The 18476-nt window shown below is 45.3% G+C and overlaps 1 protein-coding gene across 8 annotated transcripts in view; it reads left to right on the forward strand.

Annotated features, from left to right (window-relative positions):
- HTT (huntingtin) overlaps positions 1-18476 on the forward strand; it is a 454323-nt gene that overhangs the window by 382290 nt on the left and 53557 nt on the right. For 7 of the 8 annotated variants that reach the window (XM_044417924.1, XM_044417925.1, XM_044417929.1 and 4 more), the window contains 2 exons: positions 5088-5217; positions 13180-13335. In XM_044417924.1, the coding sequence (XP_044273859.1) occupies positions 5088-5217; positions 13180-13335 (286 nt within the window). Of the gene's footprint in view, positions 1-5087; positions 5218-13179; positions 13336-18476 lie in introns of those variants that run through there. The other variant, XR_006413521.1, reaches the window with a different exon arrangement.

Consider the following 18476-nt stretch of genomic DNA (forward strand, 5'->3'; position numbering starts at 1 on the left):
AACGGGACAGGCTGCAAAAGATCCTGCCTCCTCCTGGCAATTGAGGACACTGCGGACCGGCTGAGGTCCCCAGCCTCTGAGTTGTCACTGAACAAGACCCCCACGGTTCCGGTCCTGGACTCTCCGGGCCCCATGGCAGCCAGGAGCCTGCCCGCGCACAGCATTTCGCTAGCTTGTGGCTCAGCTGCCACATCAGCATCAGAGGCCATCATGCACTCCTCCACCCCCTCAGGGGATCGCCAGCTGCTGCTGGCACCCGTGGGCGCTGCTGCCTCACTGCAAGGCCAGCCCACACACCGCACCCCCCCCGGAGTTGTGGGGGGGGGTCTTTGTCATCACACTTTCCAGCCTCCCTGTGCTCCAGCTTGCCTCCATCAACTCCACATGTGGGGGGACCATGCCTGGACGACTTTGACTCGGCCCTCTGGAGGACCATGCTTCCCACACCTGAACCCAACTCGGAGCCCTGAGACTCAGGCCATGCCATGAACACCACGCCTGAAGCCCAACCTCCTCCGATGACAACTCCGTTCTCTTTGAGCATTGCCAGCGCTGCCAGTGCTCTCCTGCCTCCCTGCCCAAGCCCAGAGCACCGGCATACGGGCGCGCAGTAGTCGGCGAAATTGCGCTGGCACCACGTGGGGCCAGGAGGAGCCATCCCGGAAGCCAGGAGTCTGTGGCAGGGACCACCACAATGCAGATCCACGTTGCCACCTCCATGCCTTTTCCCACAGGGAGCTAAGCCACAGCACCACCCCCAGGGACAAGCCCCTCTCCCACCAACGCTGCCAGCCCAGTGAGGACCTGTCTACAAGTTAGGAGGCCTACACTAGGCTGGCTTGCCAGCACTGCTGCTCCTGCAATGCTCACCTGCCTTATGCTGGAATCATCAAAACAGGAGCAGCAGATACCAGTGTTCACCTTCTCGGGGCTCAGGTCAGAGCTGATCCCCAAGCTCAGGACATTCCCCCTCCCCTGCGGCCTCCATCCACTCTCTAAATGGCCAGGCTTCAGAGCAGGACTTCTCTTTCTCTCCTGCCAAAGTGGTGGTGGGGGGGGGGGTGGGTTCTCCACATGGCTGAGGACCTTGGTTTTGAAACCTCCCAACCACCCAAGCCCAAGGCTGACCCATGCTACGATGCCCTGGCCTCAGGGGATAGCACCCTCATGTCTATCCCCACCCTGCCTGTGCTGCTCCACACTGCACAGCAAACCTGGAATGCCCCTGCAGGGCCCCTGGACACCCCACGCAGGGCTGAGTCTGCTTATAGGGTGACCATCAAGGCCTTCTCTCTGCTCCTCCAGCAGCCCAAGCCCACCTCCGTCATAGTGGAGTCCATGCAGGGCACCTCCCCCCGCCGAGGGATCAGTCCACACCAGTAGATAGGGAAGAGCGCCACCTAGATGCCATGGCAAAGAAAATCTGCACTGCCGCCTCCCTGGGCTTCAGGGTCTCCACCTATGAGGCCACCATGGCCAGATACCTTCTTCTTCTTTTGGGAGAGGATGGTAGATCACCTCCGGGACACAATTTGCCTCATTCACACTGAGGTGGAGGGCCTTTCGAGGTTCCAGTTTGAGGCAGCTCAACATCACATTGACTGCACCAGCAAGGCCACGATGGGGGTGGTAGCCATCCGCTGCCACGCCTGGCTTCATGCCACCTCCCTGCCGCCTGAAGCCCAGGCCCACATTGAGGACCTGCCGTTCAATGCCGAAGGCCTCTTTAATGCCTAGACAGATGGGAATATAGACTCCCTCCATAAAGCACACACCACCACCCGGTGCAAAGAAGGTGGCAGGGAATCCCATCAGCTCCCAATCGCTGCCCCTTCCCTGCCCACCCCATGCACCCCAGAGTGCCACCTGCCAACAAGAGATGGAACTCTGAGCCCCGCCAGAGGCGCCTGGCAAAGTGCCAGGATGCCAGGCACAAGCACTGAGAGCCTTGTCCAGGCAGCCCCCCCTCCTGCCCCCCCACCTGCTTCACAAACCACCCCTCCGATTCCTGGGTCCTATCAATCATTCAATGGGGCTTGGTCTCATCAAGACCACCCCTTCATCCCCCGCCCTGCAGGCAGAGGTCCAGGTTCTATGGGACAAAGGGGCAACAGAGCACATCCCCCCGTCAGCCCATAGAGGCTTCTACTCCAGGTACTTTATAGTACCTAAGCGGGTACTCTATAGTACCTAAGCGGGTACTATGTCAGGGCTATCCTGGATCTCAGGGGGGGTCAACAAATTCATCACCCCCAAGAAATTCAGAATGGTCATGCTTCAGAGAATCCTCTCCTTTAAATGTGTGGCAGTAGTCTTTGCCCACCTTAGGCTACAGGGCATCCAGATATTCCCTTACCTGGATGACTGGCTCCTTGCGGCCCCCTCCAGGGAGGAACTGCTGCACAGCCTATCCATTACACGCTGCCTTTTACAGGACCTAGGACTCCTCATCAACCACAATAAATCTGTTCTCTCCCCCACATAGTCCATCCTCTTCATAGAGGCTGGCATGGACTCCGCCCTTGCCAAGGCCTTCTTACCTCAGCCAAGGGCAAAAACCCTCACTTCTTTGGCCACAGCTGTTAGGGCCACACCACTCTCCACCGCCCACACCATTCAAAATCTGCTGGGCTTCATGGTCGCCAGAGTTTCAGTGCTGCAGCTCGCAAGGTTCCACATGAGCCTCTTCAACTCTGGTTTGTGGAAGCCTTCATGTGGAATGAAGACCCCCACAGAACCCTCCTAGCCCCACCCACAGCAGTCAGGAAGTCCCTCTGATGATGGAGCACAGTAGCCAACCTCACTACAGGCGTGCCCTTCCTCTCCTCCCAGCCATCCACGACCCTCACCACAGATGCCTCCAATACAGACTGGGGCTCCCACTGTGCAGGCATGTGCACACAGGGTCACTGGACCCAGGACGGAGCCCATTTCCGCATCAACATGCTGGAGATGCTGGCAGTCCAGAAAGCCCAGATGTCCTTCCAAGACGCCCTGACAAGGCGCCACACACAACACCACAGTCATGTATGAACAAACAAGGGGGAACACACTCTGCCCACCTCACTACCCTGTCCACCACCATGTGGCACTGGTGCATTCAGAGGGGCATCAGCATCACAGCTGTTCACGTGGTGGGTCACCTCAACACCCTCACGGACTCCTTGAACCACTCCTCCTCCCTCCCACGTGAGTGGGAACTGGAAGCCTCCACCTTCCATGTCCTGTGCAGGAAATGGGGGTGTCCCAAGATTGATCTCTTTGCCACCCCCCAGAACTCCAAATGCAAACAGTTCTGCTCCAGAGTGGCACAGGGTTCCTAGGGGACACCTTTCTCCTCAGATGGGAGGGGACCCTCTTCTATGCCTTCCCTCCCTTCTCCTTGATAACCAGCGTGGTAGCCAAGCTTCAGAGGAACAGGATCAGCTACATCCTTGTCATACTCTGGTGGCCGAGACAACCCTGGCTTCCTCTCCTCCTTCACCAGGAACAAGTTCTCCCACCTCCCCTCTTTCCCCAACCTGCTGTCGTAGGATCAGGGCAAGGTCCTGCACCCATACATGAGGACCCTCTGACTGACTTTCTGGAGGATCATGCCCTTACTAATTCGTTGCTGCCATCCTGCAGGCCACCCTAAAGCCTTCCACACGGCACTCCTACCTAACAAAGTAAAGAGCCTTCACAACTGCTGCCACAGCTCAGGGCCTCGACCCCACCACTACCTCATTCGAATATATCCTTGAGTATCTACAGACCCACTCCGACATGGGCATCTCTCCCTCCTCTATCAGGGTCCACTTGGTGGCTCTCCCATTTTCACCCCGCGATACATGTTCACCCATCCCCTGGCATGTCACTTCCTCAGAGGCTTACAAAACATGGCCCATCCTGTCCGACCACATGGCCCCTCCTGGAGCCTCTCAGTGGTGTTAAAAGCCTTCATGAAGAGGCCCTTTGAACCCATGGCCACGTCAGATCTCCATCTCCTCTCCTGGAAGACTGCATTCCTAGTGACCATCACCTCTGCTAGACGTGCCAGGGAACTGTCTGCCCTATGGATCAATGCTCCCTTCACCATGTTCCACAGAGACAAGGTCGTTCTGCACCCTGACCCTCATTTCACCCCTAAGATGACGTCTCCTTTTCACATCAACCAGGACATTGTCCTTCCTGCTTTCTTCCTCAACCCCTCCACCCACATCGAGGCCACACTCCATCTCCTTGATGTTAGGAGGGCCCTGGCCTTTTATATGGCCCGGACTGAGCCGTTACACCACTGAGTGCCTCTTCTATGCTATGCTATGAGGGCCCCAGAGCTCATGAACGTGTCTCCAGTCAAAGACTCTCTGTGGGTCTCCAGGATCATCTCCCTTGCCTTTGAGATGGCCAAGATTCCCCTAACGGACCGCTCGCGTGTGCTGCTAGCTGGTGTCTAATTTGAAGAGATCTGCAAGGCTGCGAGGTGGTCCATGCCCTTGTCCTTCATCCACCACTACCAGCTGGACATCCGCACCAGACAGGACTGTGCTTTTGAAAGGGCAGTGCTCTCTGCGATTCTCTGGTGACAACAGCCTCCCCCACAGATGGTAAGCTTGCTAATCGCCCATAGGTGTGATTGCATGGAGACCATGAAGAAAAAAGGCAAGTTGCTTACCTGTAACTGCCATTCTTCAAGTGGGCATCTATGCATTCACACAACCCGCCCTCCGCCTTGCTGGCTATCATCAGCCTCTCGCCTTGAATGGGCTGGACGCGGTCACTGCTGTATCCTTCGCAGGTTCCTCGTATCACTCGCATGCCTGGGACAGCACGGTCTTCAGGCAACTGAGGGACTGAGTGGGAGCCCCTCCTTTATGCTACCTGTGCAAGGGGTGGGGTGGGCTTCCGCCCACTCCATGACACCAAGTTTTGGAAATTTACTCCAAGGCCTCACCCTACATGGCAAGCCCATAGGTGTGAATGCACGGATGACCACTCAAAGAACAACAGTAAGCAACTGCCTGTCCTCACCCCAGTAGCCTCCTTTTTATTGTTTTAGAACATCTACAGTGTAGTGTAATATTAATTCTGTGTGTGTTTTGTTACAGGAAACACCGTGCTGGTGTAGATATACATTCATGTTCTCAGTTCTTGTTGGAGCTGTACAGTCAGTGGCTTCTGCCATCAAACCCAAACAAGAGGACACCAGTTATCCTAATCAGTGAAGTTGTTCGATCTGTAAGTGTTAATATTTTCAATCTCATAAATAATGGACATACTGCTTTTAAAATAAGGGAATAAGGAAAACTGCTAACATTCAGAAGCATATCATGCTTGTATTAGTAGTGTTTTTACCATTGTGCCATTTATAAAGTGGACAGTTGATTTTAGTAAATCCTGTAATGCATTTTGACTAATCAGAACACATATAATTTAATAGTTTAATAATTTTGCTTATTTTGATGTATTAGTATAATCCTATGTGTTACACTCCCACATAGAAAGAACCTCTGCCAGCAATAGCCAAGCAGGGCAAAAGGAATATGGAACTAATTTCACCTTTTTAAATTAAAGTAGCTACATAGGACTTTGACCTCAACTACCTTTCAGTGCTCCTTCATGGATCACTGCCTTGTCATGGCAAAGGGGCTTGCATAGCTCAATGAAGCGATGAGCTATGCTGTGTAGGGCCACCCAAGACGGACAGGTCAAATCAGAGAGCTCTGACAAAATGTGATCCACTGGAGAAGGAAATGGCAACCCACTCCAGTATCCTTGCCATGAAAGCCCCATGGACAGTACCAAAAGGCAAAAAGATATGACGCCGGAAGATGAGCCCCTCAGGTCAGAAGGTGTCCAATATGCTACTGGGGAAGAGCAGAGAGCTAGTACTAGTAGCGCTAGAAAGAATGAAGCGACTGGGTCAAAGCCGAAAGGACACTCAGTTGCAGATGTATCTGGTAGTGAAAGGAAAGTCCAATGCTGCAAAGATCTATACTGCATAGGAACCTGGAATGTAAGATCCATGAATCAAGGCAAGCTGGATGTGGTCAAACAAGAGTTGACAAGACATCTTAGGAATCAGTGAACTAAAATGGACAGGAATGGGTGAATTTAATTCAGATGACCAGGTATACTACTACGGGCAAGAATCCCTCAGAAGAAATGGAGTAGCCGTCATAGTCAATAAAAGAGTAGGAAAAGCAGTACTGGGATACAACCTCCAAAATGACAGAATGATCTCAGTTCGAATCCAAGGAAAACCATTCAACATCACAATAGTCCAAGTCTATGCACTAACCACCGGTGCTGAAGAGGCTGAAGTTGACCAGTTCTATGAAGGCCTACAACACCTTCTAGAATTAACACCAAAAAATGATTTATTTATTTATTTATTTATTTAAAACATTTCTATGCCGCCCCCATTGCAACAAAGCCTTGGGGTGGCTTACAAGGAATGATGTCCTTATCATCATGGAGGATTGGAATGCTAAAGTAGGAAGTCAAAAGATAACTGGAATAACAGGCAAGTTTGGCCTTGGAGTACAAAATGAAGCTGGGCACAAGCTGGTAGAATTTTGTCAAGAGAATATGATGGTCATAGTAAACACTCTTTCCCAACAACCCAAGAGACGACTCTACACATGGACATCACCAGACAGTCAACACAGAAATCAGATTGACTATGTGCTCTGCAGCCAAAGATGGAGAAGCTCTATACAGTCAGTAAAAACTAGACCAGGAGCTGACTGTGGCTCAGATCATGAGCTTCTGGTTGCAAAATGTAGGGTTAAATTGAAGAAAGTAGGGGAAAGCACTAGGCCACTCAGGTATGACCTAAATCATATTCCTGATGAATATACAGTAGAGGTGACAAATAGATTTAAGGAATTAGATCTGATAGACAGAGTGCCTGAAGAACTATGGATGGAGGTTCGCAACATTGTACAAGAGGTAGCAACTAAAGCCATCCCAAAGAAAAAGAAATGCAAGAAAGCAAAATGGCTGTCTGAGGAAGCTTTACAAATAGCTGAGGAAAGAAGGGAAGCGAAGGCAAGGGAGAAAGAGAAAGATACAAACAATTGAATGCAGAATTCCAGAGAATAGCTAGAAGAGATAAGAAGGCCTTCTTAAATGAACAGTGCAAAGAAATAGAAGAAAACAATAGAATAGGGAGGACCAGAGATCTCTTCAAGAAAATTGGAGATATGAAGGGAACATTACATGCAAAGATGGGCATGATAAAGGTCCAAAATGGCAGGGACCTAACAGAGACAGAAGAGATTAAGAAGAGGTGTCAAGGTTACACAGAAGAACTATACAAGAAAGAGCTTAACGTCCCTGATAACCACGATGGGGTGGTCACTGACCTCGAGCCAGACATCCTCGAATGTGAAGTCAAATGGGCCTTAGGAAGCCTGAGCAACAACAAAGCTAGTGGAGGTGACATATTCCAGCTGAGCTATTCAAAATCCTAAAAGACGATGCAGTAAAAGTGCTACACTCAATATGCCAGCAAATTTGGAAAACTCAACAGTGGCCGCAGGATTGGAAAAGGTCAGTTTACATTCCAATCCCAAAAAAGGCCAATGCCAAAGAATGTGCAAACTACCGCACCATTGCACTCATTTTACATGCTAGCAAAGCGATGCTTAAAATCCTACAATCTAGGCTCCAGCAGTATGTGGACCGAGAACTACCAGAAGTACAGGCAGGATTTCGAAGAGGGAGAGGAACTAGAGATCATATTGCCAACATACACTGGATCTTGGAGAAAGCTAGGGAGTTCCTGAAAAACATCTACTTCTGCTTCATGGACTATGCTAAAGCCTTTGATTGTGTGGATCTCAACAAATTGTGGCAAGTTCTTAAAGAGATGGCAGTACCTGACCATCTTATTTGTCTCTTGAGAAATCTATATGTGGGTCAAGAAGCAACAGTTAGAACTGGGCGCAGAACCACTGCTTGGTTCAAAATTGAGAAAGAGTTTGGCATGGCTGTATACTGTCACCCTGCCTATTTAACTTATTTGCAGAGCACATCAGGAGAAAGGCAGGGCTAGATCAATCACAAATTGGGAGTAAGATTGCTGGGAGAAATATCAACAACCTCAGATATGGAGATGATACCACTCTTAATGGCAGAAAGTGAAGAGAAACTAAAGAGCCTCTTGATGTGGGTGAAGGAGGAGAGCACAAAAGTTGGCTTGAAACTCAACATTAAGAAAACTAAGATCATGGCATCCGGTACTCTCACTTCCTGGCAAATAGATGGGGAAGAAACGGAGGTAGTGACAGATTTTATTTTCCTGGGCTCCAAGATCACTGCAGATGGGGACTGCAGCCAAGAAATTAAAAGACGCTTGCTTCTGGGGAGGAAAGCTATGGCAAATCTAGGCAGCATACTAAAAAGCAGAGACATCACCCTGCCAACAAAAGTGCGTGTCATCAAGGCTATGGTTTTCCCATTTGCAATGCATGGCTATGAAAGCTGGACCATAAGGAAGACTGAGCGCCAAAGGATTGAGGCCTTTGAATTGTGGTGCTGGAGGAACTCCTGCGAGTCCCTTCGACAGCAAGGCGATCAAACCGGTCAGTCCTAGAGGCGATCAACCCTGACAGGCCAGATCCTGAAGATGAAACTCAAATACTTTGGCCACCTAATGAGAAGGAAGGTCTCCCTGGAGAAGAGCCTAATGCTGTTAACAATAGATGGCAAAAGAAGAAGGGGAGAATGAGGCAGAGAATGAGGTGGCTAGATGGAGTCACTGAAGCAATTGGTGTGAGCTTGAGTGGACTCTGGAGGATGGTGGAGGACAGGAAGGCCTGGAGGAATATTGTTCATGGGGTCGTGATAGGTCGGACAGGATTTCGCGACTAACAGCAACAACAACAACCCCTTTTATTGAGCAGGGAGGGGATTGGGGAGGCTACAGGATATTGTATATTCCAACCTATCCCCTGTCATCCTCCCTGCCCCTGCTTTTCTGCCTCTTTGACTCCCTTATATGGTCACAATACTGACCCTGTAAGAGAAACTTTCAAAGTGGCTGAGGATGCATGGGGAAGGAAATCTCCATGATTAGATCACTTTCTCTGTATTCCTAACTTTGTTTAAGGGCATAGAGAAGGCTATCCATGGTATCCTATGGTGCCACAAATGCTGTCCAGGACCATGGATTGCACTTGCTTTGTATTGAAAAATATAAACAAATGTTTCTCCAATTATGCTGGCAAACAACTTTTTAGTTTTCTAGACAAGATGCAAGAGTTAAGTGTGAATTCCTTTATATCACCCTGAAACAGATAATCCATCTAAAATTGCACAAAATCCTAGGAGGACATCTGTTCAGAGTACTAAAGACAAATTGTTGAGTCTGTTAGTCCTGTTCCCTGGCCAGCTACCTGAGACCCATCACTTACCTAATGCAGTTTTCCTTCCCAGGGGATAACCATGTCCCAGAATTAACTATATATTTCCTTATGATACACTGCATAGCTGGGTGCTACCTCATTTATTTTGAAGCAGTGACCATTTCTGTATTCTGTGCATACTCTCTGTAATATAGAAAGCAATAGTATAGAACCATATTTGATCAGAATTCCACCCTCATACACATACACACAGGCTGCATGATGTCAAGGGAAAAAGCCCCACCCCTTGACTTCAGTGGGTCCCTGGATGAAATGCTGGCTAGAGCAATTCAGTAAGTGCTTTTTCTGGGAGACTGCCTTTGCTCACCCTTGGCCTTCACCGTGTGAGCCAGCACACTCAACTGGCTTTATTCCTGCTTCACTCCATAATACTAAAACTTAAGTCCATCCCAGGAAGCAGAATGCTGAGAGATTCAGGTTGGAGACTTAAGTACTTCACAAAATAGATACTTAAACTGTGGAATTTGCTGCCACAAGATAAAGTTATTGCTACCAATTTGGATGGCTTTAAAAAGGAATTAAACAAATACATAATGCAGGGGTGGCCAGATTTACTCAACAGAAGAGCCATGTATGGTAAATATCAGATGTTTGAGAGCTGCAAGCAGGCACCCATGGTCAGTGGCAGCAGACAGCGAGCAGCAAGCAGGCACCTGTGGGTTGTGGCAGTGGTAGGGAATGAGCAGCAAGTGGGTGCCCACAGCAGCAAGTGGCAAGGTGCAAAATAAACTCAAAGAACTGCATGTGTCTCCCAAACCTTGGTTTGGCCACCACTGATCAATGAATAAAGCTATTGGTGGCTATTAGTCATGGTAGCTGTATATTACTCCCACTGTTGGAGATATTATTTTTTATTTATTTATTTTTCGATTTATATCCTGCCTTTTTCCTACAAAGGGCTCAAGGCAGCCTACATCTCCTCCTCCATCTTATCCTCACAACAACAACCCTGTGAGGTAGGTTGGGCTGAGAGTCTGTGACTGGCCCAAAATCACCCAGCTGGCTCCATGACTGAGCAGGGACTAGAACCCAGATCGTCTGAGTCCCGGTCCCATGCTCTTAACCACTACACCACACTACACCATTATGGTTCTGTATACCATTTCCTCGTGGGCGTGTTGTGCCCATATCCTGTTTATGGGCTTTCTACAGGCAGCTGTTTAGCCTTTGTGGGAACAGAATGCTACGCTATAAGCCTTTGGCCTAATTCAACATGTCTTCTCTTTTGTTTCCTTTATTTATTCAGGGAGATAGAAGCAGAATCAAAGTACATTTGAAAAGCAGGAGGAGTCAGCTGGACTCAGCCAGCTCTTATAAACACTGAACAGCTTTATAGCAAAGCTTCCTTAACTGACAGGCTACACGGAGGTGTGTTCTGCCACCAGGTGCTTTGCAATGGGAGCTGACCATAAAAGAATAGCTTAAGTCATTGCCTATCCCCAACAGATATGAGGTGGGCAAAGCACTAAGCATGCCACCTGCCCTCCCAGTTGAGGGGGTGAGTGACCAACTTAGTAAGAGGAATCCCCACTGTAATTACTCATCAGAGATTACTGTTTGGATCCATTTACCAGTGGGATTCCCAGGAGCAAGGTATGGGCTAGGGCATCACTTGAAGCCCAGCAGATACAAGTGGGTTAGCCAGGTAGGTCAGATTGGCCCACCATCTCAAGACTTCTGTATCCCTGATGTATGTTAAGTGGTTTTAGGTTGCTCACAGCCAGCAGGGCAAATAAGGATAGGTAGAGGAGCATGGGCAGTGGCAACAGAAATTGTTTCAAAATTACTGTTCTGTGCCAGAAGTTATCCTAATAAATCATTTACAAATTTGTAATAAATTAAGTTTAAGTGTAAGTTTTAAAAATATATAACTCACAAGTTTGTGCCATGGACCAAAAACTTAGCAATATCTGAAAAAATAGCCCTCTTTATTTCTCCAGGTTCCAGTCAAGAAACAATGAAAAACAATAAAATTAAATAAAAAAACAGCTGCCCAGAGATAGGCAAAACAGAGGGGTCTTCAGAGCTTTTAGACCTACAAAGAATGATGTTGCAGAACCTGCTTCACCCTGAACTGTATGTGGAAGGAAGACCAAGCCAAATCAAGTGCTCCACTCTTCATGCCTTTCTCTGCTAATAACTTTTCTACTGCCACAAGGTGGAATTCTCCATTTCTCTTGGCAGCCTTCACCAATCATCCTTAGAACCATTTGGTCTCTTGGAAATTCCTTTAGGTAGTGTGAGGCTTGACATTTAGTCTTGTGGTGGGTGACCCAAGAAGAAAAGATAACGCAGAGTTTAAACAACTACAGTTTATAACATACATGCACTCAAACAAAACCATAAGAACAGAAAATCCTCCATTGTTAATATGTTAAAGCTACGCTCTGCTCTTTTAACTCTGATCAATCACAAGGACTCACCTTTGCTCTAAATTCCTTCTTCTGGGATCCTCCAAAAACCTGAAACTACTTCTTGCAAAGCTTACAGATACTTCTGTACCATAATGTAAAGAAAATGGTTGCTGTAGTCTTCTTATTTATCTGCCCATTTGTTCAACCTCCTCCATGTTTGCCTCCTCTGCTTCTCCTGGTTTGGCAGGACTTTTAATTTGACAATGAACAAAACTCACAAAGAAAAAAAATATTAACCCTTTAACATTGAAAATGTATACAAAATTTTAAGATTCTGTCACAAGGGACTTGACAAGCTAGTAATGGAAGTTCATGCTGAAGATGTAAGTCCAATATTGAAAAAGTCATCTTTTTGTACTCATCAGCCTAAAAATCTTGGACACCAAGCAAGTGAGCCAGACCTTTATTGATGACTGCAGAGTTCAGGCAAGCTAGTATGGTCAGACTGTCAACTAACTTGTGCTCAAATCATTTAAGGCTTCAAGGTTAAGAACAGTTCTGGGGATTGGAAACGAAGCCCTGTGAGGAGATATTGAAAGAGCTGGCCACATTTAACCTTAAGAAGACAAGACAGTGGGGAGATATGACAGCACTCTGCAAGTACTTGAAAAGGCTGTTACAAAGAGGAAGGAAGGACAGGAAGTTGTGGGTTCTCCCATACTGGAGGCATTCAAGATGCAACTGGGCAGTCATCTGAGAGCAATAGTTATTCTTGGAGTCCTGCACTGAGCAAGGTGTTGAACCTGATAACCCTCAGCACACTTCCAACTCTAGTATTCTATGATTCTATTATCTGTTCTGCTGAAATCTGTAAGGGAGATTAAGGCAGTTCTTCTGAACTTCCACTCTTATATATTGAGTAAATGGAAGCTTCCTTCTGTATGTACTATTATCCTGTTTGTTCCTGGCTGCAGTGGCATTACTAATCTGTTTTGAGTATTTATTTGGTCAACTCATTCTTTTGTATTGCATTTTTATTTGCATAGATTTCCCAGATACAGCATGCCTTGAACTGAGAGGGTATCCTACCCTCTCCCCACCCCATGCTGGAAATACTGTTTTTCTCAACCCAGCTTCCTAGGGTCTGGTGGGAGGAGTTACTAGTCATAGCATCCTATTTACCTCAAGACAGAAAGAGTATTTGAATACAGAAGCCAAATGTTCTGGTTTTGATTTATCTTAACATTTATACCCATTTTAGCCTAAATTAATTATTCTAACATTTTTCTTGTCAAGCTTCTTTTTAGTAAATTTGTACTTGACTATGTTACATTTACTGTGTTAAAATGAGTGCTGTATCATAAACAACTTTTAAAATTCTTAAATATTTTGTTCTGTTTTTGTACTTGCAGCTTTTAGCAGTATCTGACTTATTTACAGAAAGAAATCAGTTTGAAATGATGTACACAACATTAACAGAACTGCGGAAGGTGCACCCATCAGAAGATGAAATCCTTATTCAATATCTGGTACCAGCTACTTGCAAGGCAGCCGCTGTCCTTAGAATGGTGGGAACTATTCTTATTTATAAATTATTTCTAGATGATTTTCTAGGGCCAATGATAGCCTGATTTTGGGACCAAATTAACCTTTTATCAACTGGTATAGATGACCTGCAAGACACAGCATACAGTGGTACCTTCGTTTACAAACTTAATCCGTCCATGACTCTGGTCACAACCCAAATTGGTCACGAGCCAAGTCAAATTTCCCCACAAGGTTCAATATAAATAAGGTTAATCCATTCTGAACCATAACTTTATGTTATACATAAAGGACAGCACATAAAAGTTTTAAATTAATAAATATGTAATTTTTTTAAAACCACAAAAATATGAGCCACGTCCCTGGGCTGCGGGCCAAGCCGTTTCGCCGAACCCAGGGTCAGACGGGCCAAGGCAGAGTGGGAGCAGGGCTGCTGCTCCTGCGCCTCTGCCGTGGCCTTCTCAGGGCAAGCCGCTGCCTCCGAGTGGCTGCCATGCTGCTTCTCCCCGTGGCAGGGAGAGGTGGGAGGTACCCCGCTCGGCCGACCGCAGCCCTGTCCCACGCCTCCCCTCGCCTCAGCCCACGGAAAACAGCCTTTACCTCCCTCCTTGTGGCCCTCTCCTGGTCAGGGGAGCTGCCCTGCACTTGCCTCTCCAGCCTCCCACTCCTGCTCCCATTCCTGGAGCTGGGTGAGGGCCTGTGAGGGGACCTTCCTCCGGCTCGGAAGTGGGGCAATGATGAGGAGCCAGGAAGGCCTCGACTGAGGTGAGCGTGCCCTCATGGCTTCCCCTCGTGGTGGGTGGGGCAAAGGTTATTGTTTGGAGTGTTTGTGTGGGGAAGATGGCCGCGATCGCGATCATGTTCATGTGGGAACATGGCTGCAATCGTGGTCATCACCTGATGTGGAGTTTGCAGATGGAGGCAAAACCTTGCCAAAATTTCTGTTTGTGACCCGATTTGGTCATGAACTGAGGCATTCGTGAACCAAGGTACCACTGTATCAGGAAGAGCATTTTCCTATATGCTGTATTTCCCAGCTTTCAGTAACACTGACCGTCATATCCTTCTGGACTGTGTATCCAAATAGGAATCAAAGATATTCTGCTTTGATGGGTCTGGAGCTACCTGTAGAGGCAATGTTAGAATGTGCTGCTAGGAAAAGATTACCCAGCACCTTGACCTTATTTTGTTTGTTGTTCAGTGTTCTGTTTTGTGCACTGCACTGTTTATTAATGTCTCACTTAAGTCCCATTCATCTCAGTGTGCCTACTTTAAGTAGGATTATCACTGAAAATAGACTTTTGAGGTTATTCCTTCCTCCATACACTATGTTGTAGAAATATCAAGCTTAGAATGCAAGTGACCAGAAATTACCATATTCATTCCCCACTCTTGTACATCACCTGTCAGAAAAATGGGGGTGTATTAATGACATTAATCTAGAGCAAGAATTGGAAACGGTTTTTTGTTGAGAGCCATATTTTCTTGGTAGGAACTACTTTTTTAAAAAATAAGTTTTATTTGAAATTATAATCCTAAAAAAAAGAAAACTACAAACAACATCCATCATCAAAAACATCGAACTCGCTGGGTCAGCCCCCACACCCTTCTTTTTCCTTTTATAATAACTTAAAAACATATTTAAATCTAAGCCAAGTCCTGTTTCTCTAGCCAATAATAAAAAGAGTCCCAAGTTTGATAGAAGTCAGTATCTTCTTTCTCCTTCGGTGATAAAGTCAATCTATCCATTTCTGCACAGTCCAGAATATTTTTTAGAATCAGTTCATCGGTGGGTAGTTCCTTACTTTTCCAGTGTTGAGCGAATGCAATCCTCGCCACAGTGATTACATGTAAAATCAAATACATTTCTTGTTTACTAATGTCCTCCGGTATAATGCCTAATAAAAAAACTTCAGGTTTAAAAGCTAAGGATTTTTGTAACATTTCCTCAAGCCATTTATGTATTTTAATCCAATACTTTTTCACATTATCGCAAGTCCACCACATATGATAAAAAGTACCCAATTTATGTTTACATGTCCAACATACATTTGACATATTTGGAAACAGCTAATGTATTTCGCAACAGATACCATCTATAAAACATTTTATACAAGTTTTCTTTATACAAAGTTGCTAATGTTACCTTAATATTTCTCTCCCACAGCTTTTGCCACTTTTCTAATTCAATATTATATCCAAAGTTTTGTGCCTACGTTATCATAGTTTCCTTAACCTGTTCATCTTCCATTTTCCTATCAAGTAAGAAGTCATATAATCTTTTAATCATCTGATTGAAACATCACTTGATCAAACGCTGTTAAGTCCATATAAAAACCCCATGCTTTACAATCTTTAGCATATCTCGATTGCATCTGCACCTTATGTCACCAAGAGATATTAGATCTTTGTTCTTGTGTTTCTTGATTCAATTTCAGGCCTCCATCCTTATCCAAAATATCATATCTTATAATCCCTTCAAAAGTCAATGCATTTGGTTACACAAAAGCTTCCATGGGTGAGAGCCATCTTGGTAATTTATTATACAGTTTTATCTTTAACTTTTCCCACACCGACATTAATGATTTTCTAATATAGTGACTTAAAAAAGAGCCATGTGACTTGGCCTTCTCGTACCACATATAAGCATGCCAACCCATTTGCAAATCATGCCCTTCAAGATACAAAATTCTCTTATTTCTTAAAGTTATCCATTCTTTTAGCCATGTTAAAACAGAAGCTTGATAATACAACATCCAGTCAGGGAGACCAAAACCCCCATTCTCTTTAGCTTCCTGAAGTAATTTTAATTCAATTCTTGGTTTCTTCTTTCTCCATCTGAATCTTGAAATTTGAAAATTTAAATCATCAAAAAATTTCTATCAATTATATGGGAGTCATTTGAAATAGAAACAAAAGCTTTGGTAATATATTCATTTTAACTAGTGCTGTTCTTCCCATCAAGGTTAATTGCAAATTAGCCCATTTTTCCAGGTCACTCTTAATATCCTTCAATAGTTTAGCATAATTGTCTTCTTTCAGAGTAGTACATTTAGCTGTAAGATAAATTCCCAAATACTTAACCTTTTTAACAATCTGCAAATCTACTTGTTCCTGCAGGATTTTTCTCTGGTCTTGTGTAAAATTTTTAACTAACAGTTTTGTCTTTTCTCTATTTATTTTCATCCCCGTAACCTCGCCATATTCTTCAGTCCTTTGTAGGAGTTTAGGCATTGTTGCAAAGGGTTCCTCCGTTATGAAAACCAGGTCATCTGCAAATGCTTGCAATTTGTAGCTTTCATCTCTAATTCTAGTACCTTTAATGACCACATCATCCCTGATATTTCTATTCAACACTTCTCAAATCAGTATAAGCAACAAGGGTGATAACGGGCATCCTTGTCTTGTACCCTTTTGTATCTTTGTAATCTTTGTGAATTCTCCATTAATTATAATCCTAGCCGACTGCTTTTGATAAATGCTTGATATCGCATTAATAAACTTTTCACCAAACTCCGTTTGGGCCATCTGTTGCTTCATAAATTGCCAGTTGACATTATCAAAGGCTTTCTGAGCATCCATAAATAATAAAGCCATTGGTTTTTCCGTATGTATCTCATAATACTCTAGGATATCCAAGATAGTTCTCAAATTATTCCTCATTTGTCTTTTAGGCAAAAAAACATTTTGGTCTGAATGAATAAAGTCTATTTAAAACTTCTTTAATCTTTCTGCCATTATGGAGGCAAAGATTTTATAATCCACATTTAATAATGATATAGTTCTATAATTTTGAATCTGCGTTAAGTTCGTATCTTCTTTCGGTATTAATCTAATAATTGCCTCTGTCCAAGTATTTGGTATTTTAGCATTTAACAGTGCTGCATTACATATATCTTTAAGAAGCGTAGGAAAGACTCCTTCAAAGGATTTATAAAACTCAGCTGGCAGCCCATCTGGGCCAGGAGTTTTATCATTCTTTTGCCGCATAATTGCCTCTAGTACTTCCGTAGTTGTTACTTCTTGATTCAATACTTTTTGATATTTCTCTGGTAGTTTTGGTAAATCTCCATTTCGGATGTATTGTTTTACTTTCTCAGTTGAGATCTCAACATTCTGATATATATTTGTAAAAAAATCTTCTGCTATTTTCTTAATTTGTATACTTCTTATGGACCACATGCAAGTGATTGGTGGAACCAAAGTCAGTGCTGAGAGGGGCTGAAGCAAAAATCTTTCTTAGACTCCATTGGGTTAGCCATTTAGCTTATCTAAAACTGCTGTTAACTGGATCTTTTGAAGTTTCCATAGTTCCTGTCTTCTTTCAAAAGTCACAAAAATATTCTATTTGCTTTTTCTATTAAGGAACAATTTGGGATGGCATCTTTGAAACCATTTCTCAGAGAAGATCAGCCAAATAAAAAGGCCTACTTTGTTTTCTCAGCTGCTCATAAGGACTGTCTGCCTTGTCATACTGCAGTTGAGGCAAAGGACAGTGCAAATGATGGAATTCTGCTGCCTGCTGTGGAGGCCTTTCCTTGTGGGAAGGGTACCTGTTTGGTAGGCTTTTATTGTTGAGGCTGACTTCCCATGTGACTTTTGAGTTTGTAGTAGTTTCTCCAAGGAGAGCACCAGAGTAGGGACAGGACAATTTCTGCACATTTTCAGGAAAAGCCAGCTAAACAGCTACCCACCATCCATGCCTACTCCTGATTCTTTGAAGTTCCCTACTTGAAATGCCAGTAGGCAGCACTGTTACCTTTTTGTTTTCCTCAATTATGTGTTGACTAAAGAAATTGGAGTACACAAGAGCTGTTGAATGCTGTAAAGAAGTCACATTAAAAAGAATGGAGAGCAGTGGATGACTGGGGGAGCCTAGCCAAAAGGAGGAGCAGTGGGGCACTGGAGGAGGTGGACAGAGTCAGGGATGGAAGGCCATGATGATCACTGTTGGACAACAGGCAATCACTGCTGCTCATGGTGGGATGGAGTGGTCTGGAGCCATGGGGAGGAAGCAGACAAGTGAACCAAAATTTTAGAAACAGAGAAACAGTCAGAAGGGGCCTCCAGGAGCATCTAGTCTGACCTCCGGCTTCAGCTGGTTCTGCTCATGAAATGCCTACCATGTGCATGTCCAGCCTGTCTTTGAACACCCTCACCAATG

The sequence above is a fragment of the Varanus komodoensis genome, unplaced genomic scaffold (genome assembly GCF_004798865.1).
Source record: "Varanus komodoensis strain SLA01 unplaced genomic scaffold, ASM479886v1 scaffold9, whole genome shotgun sequence".
Taxonomy (NCBI): Eukaryota; Metazoa; Chordata; class Lepidosauria; order Squamata; family Varanidae; genus Varanus; species Varanus komodoensis.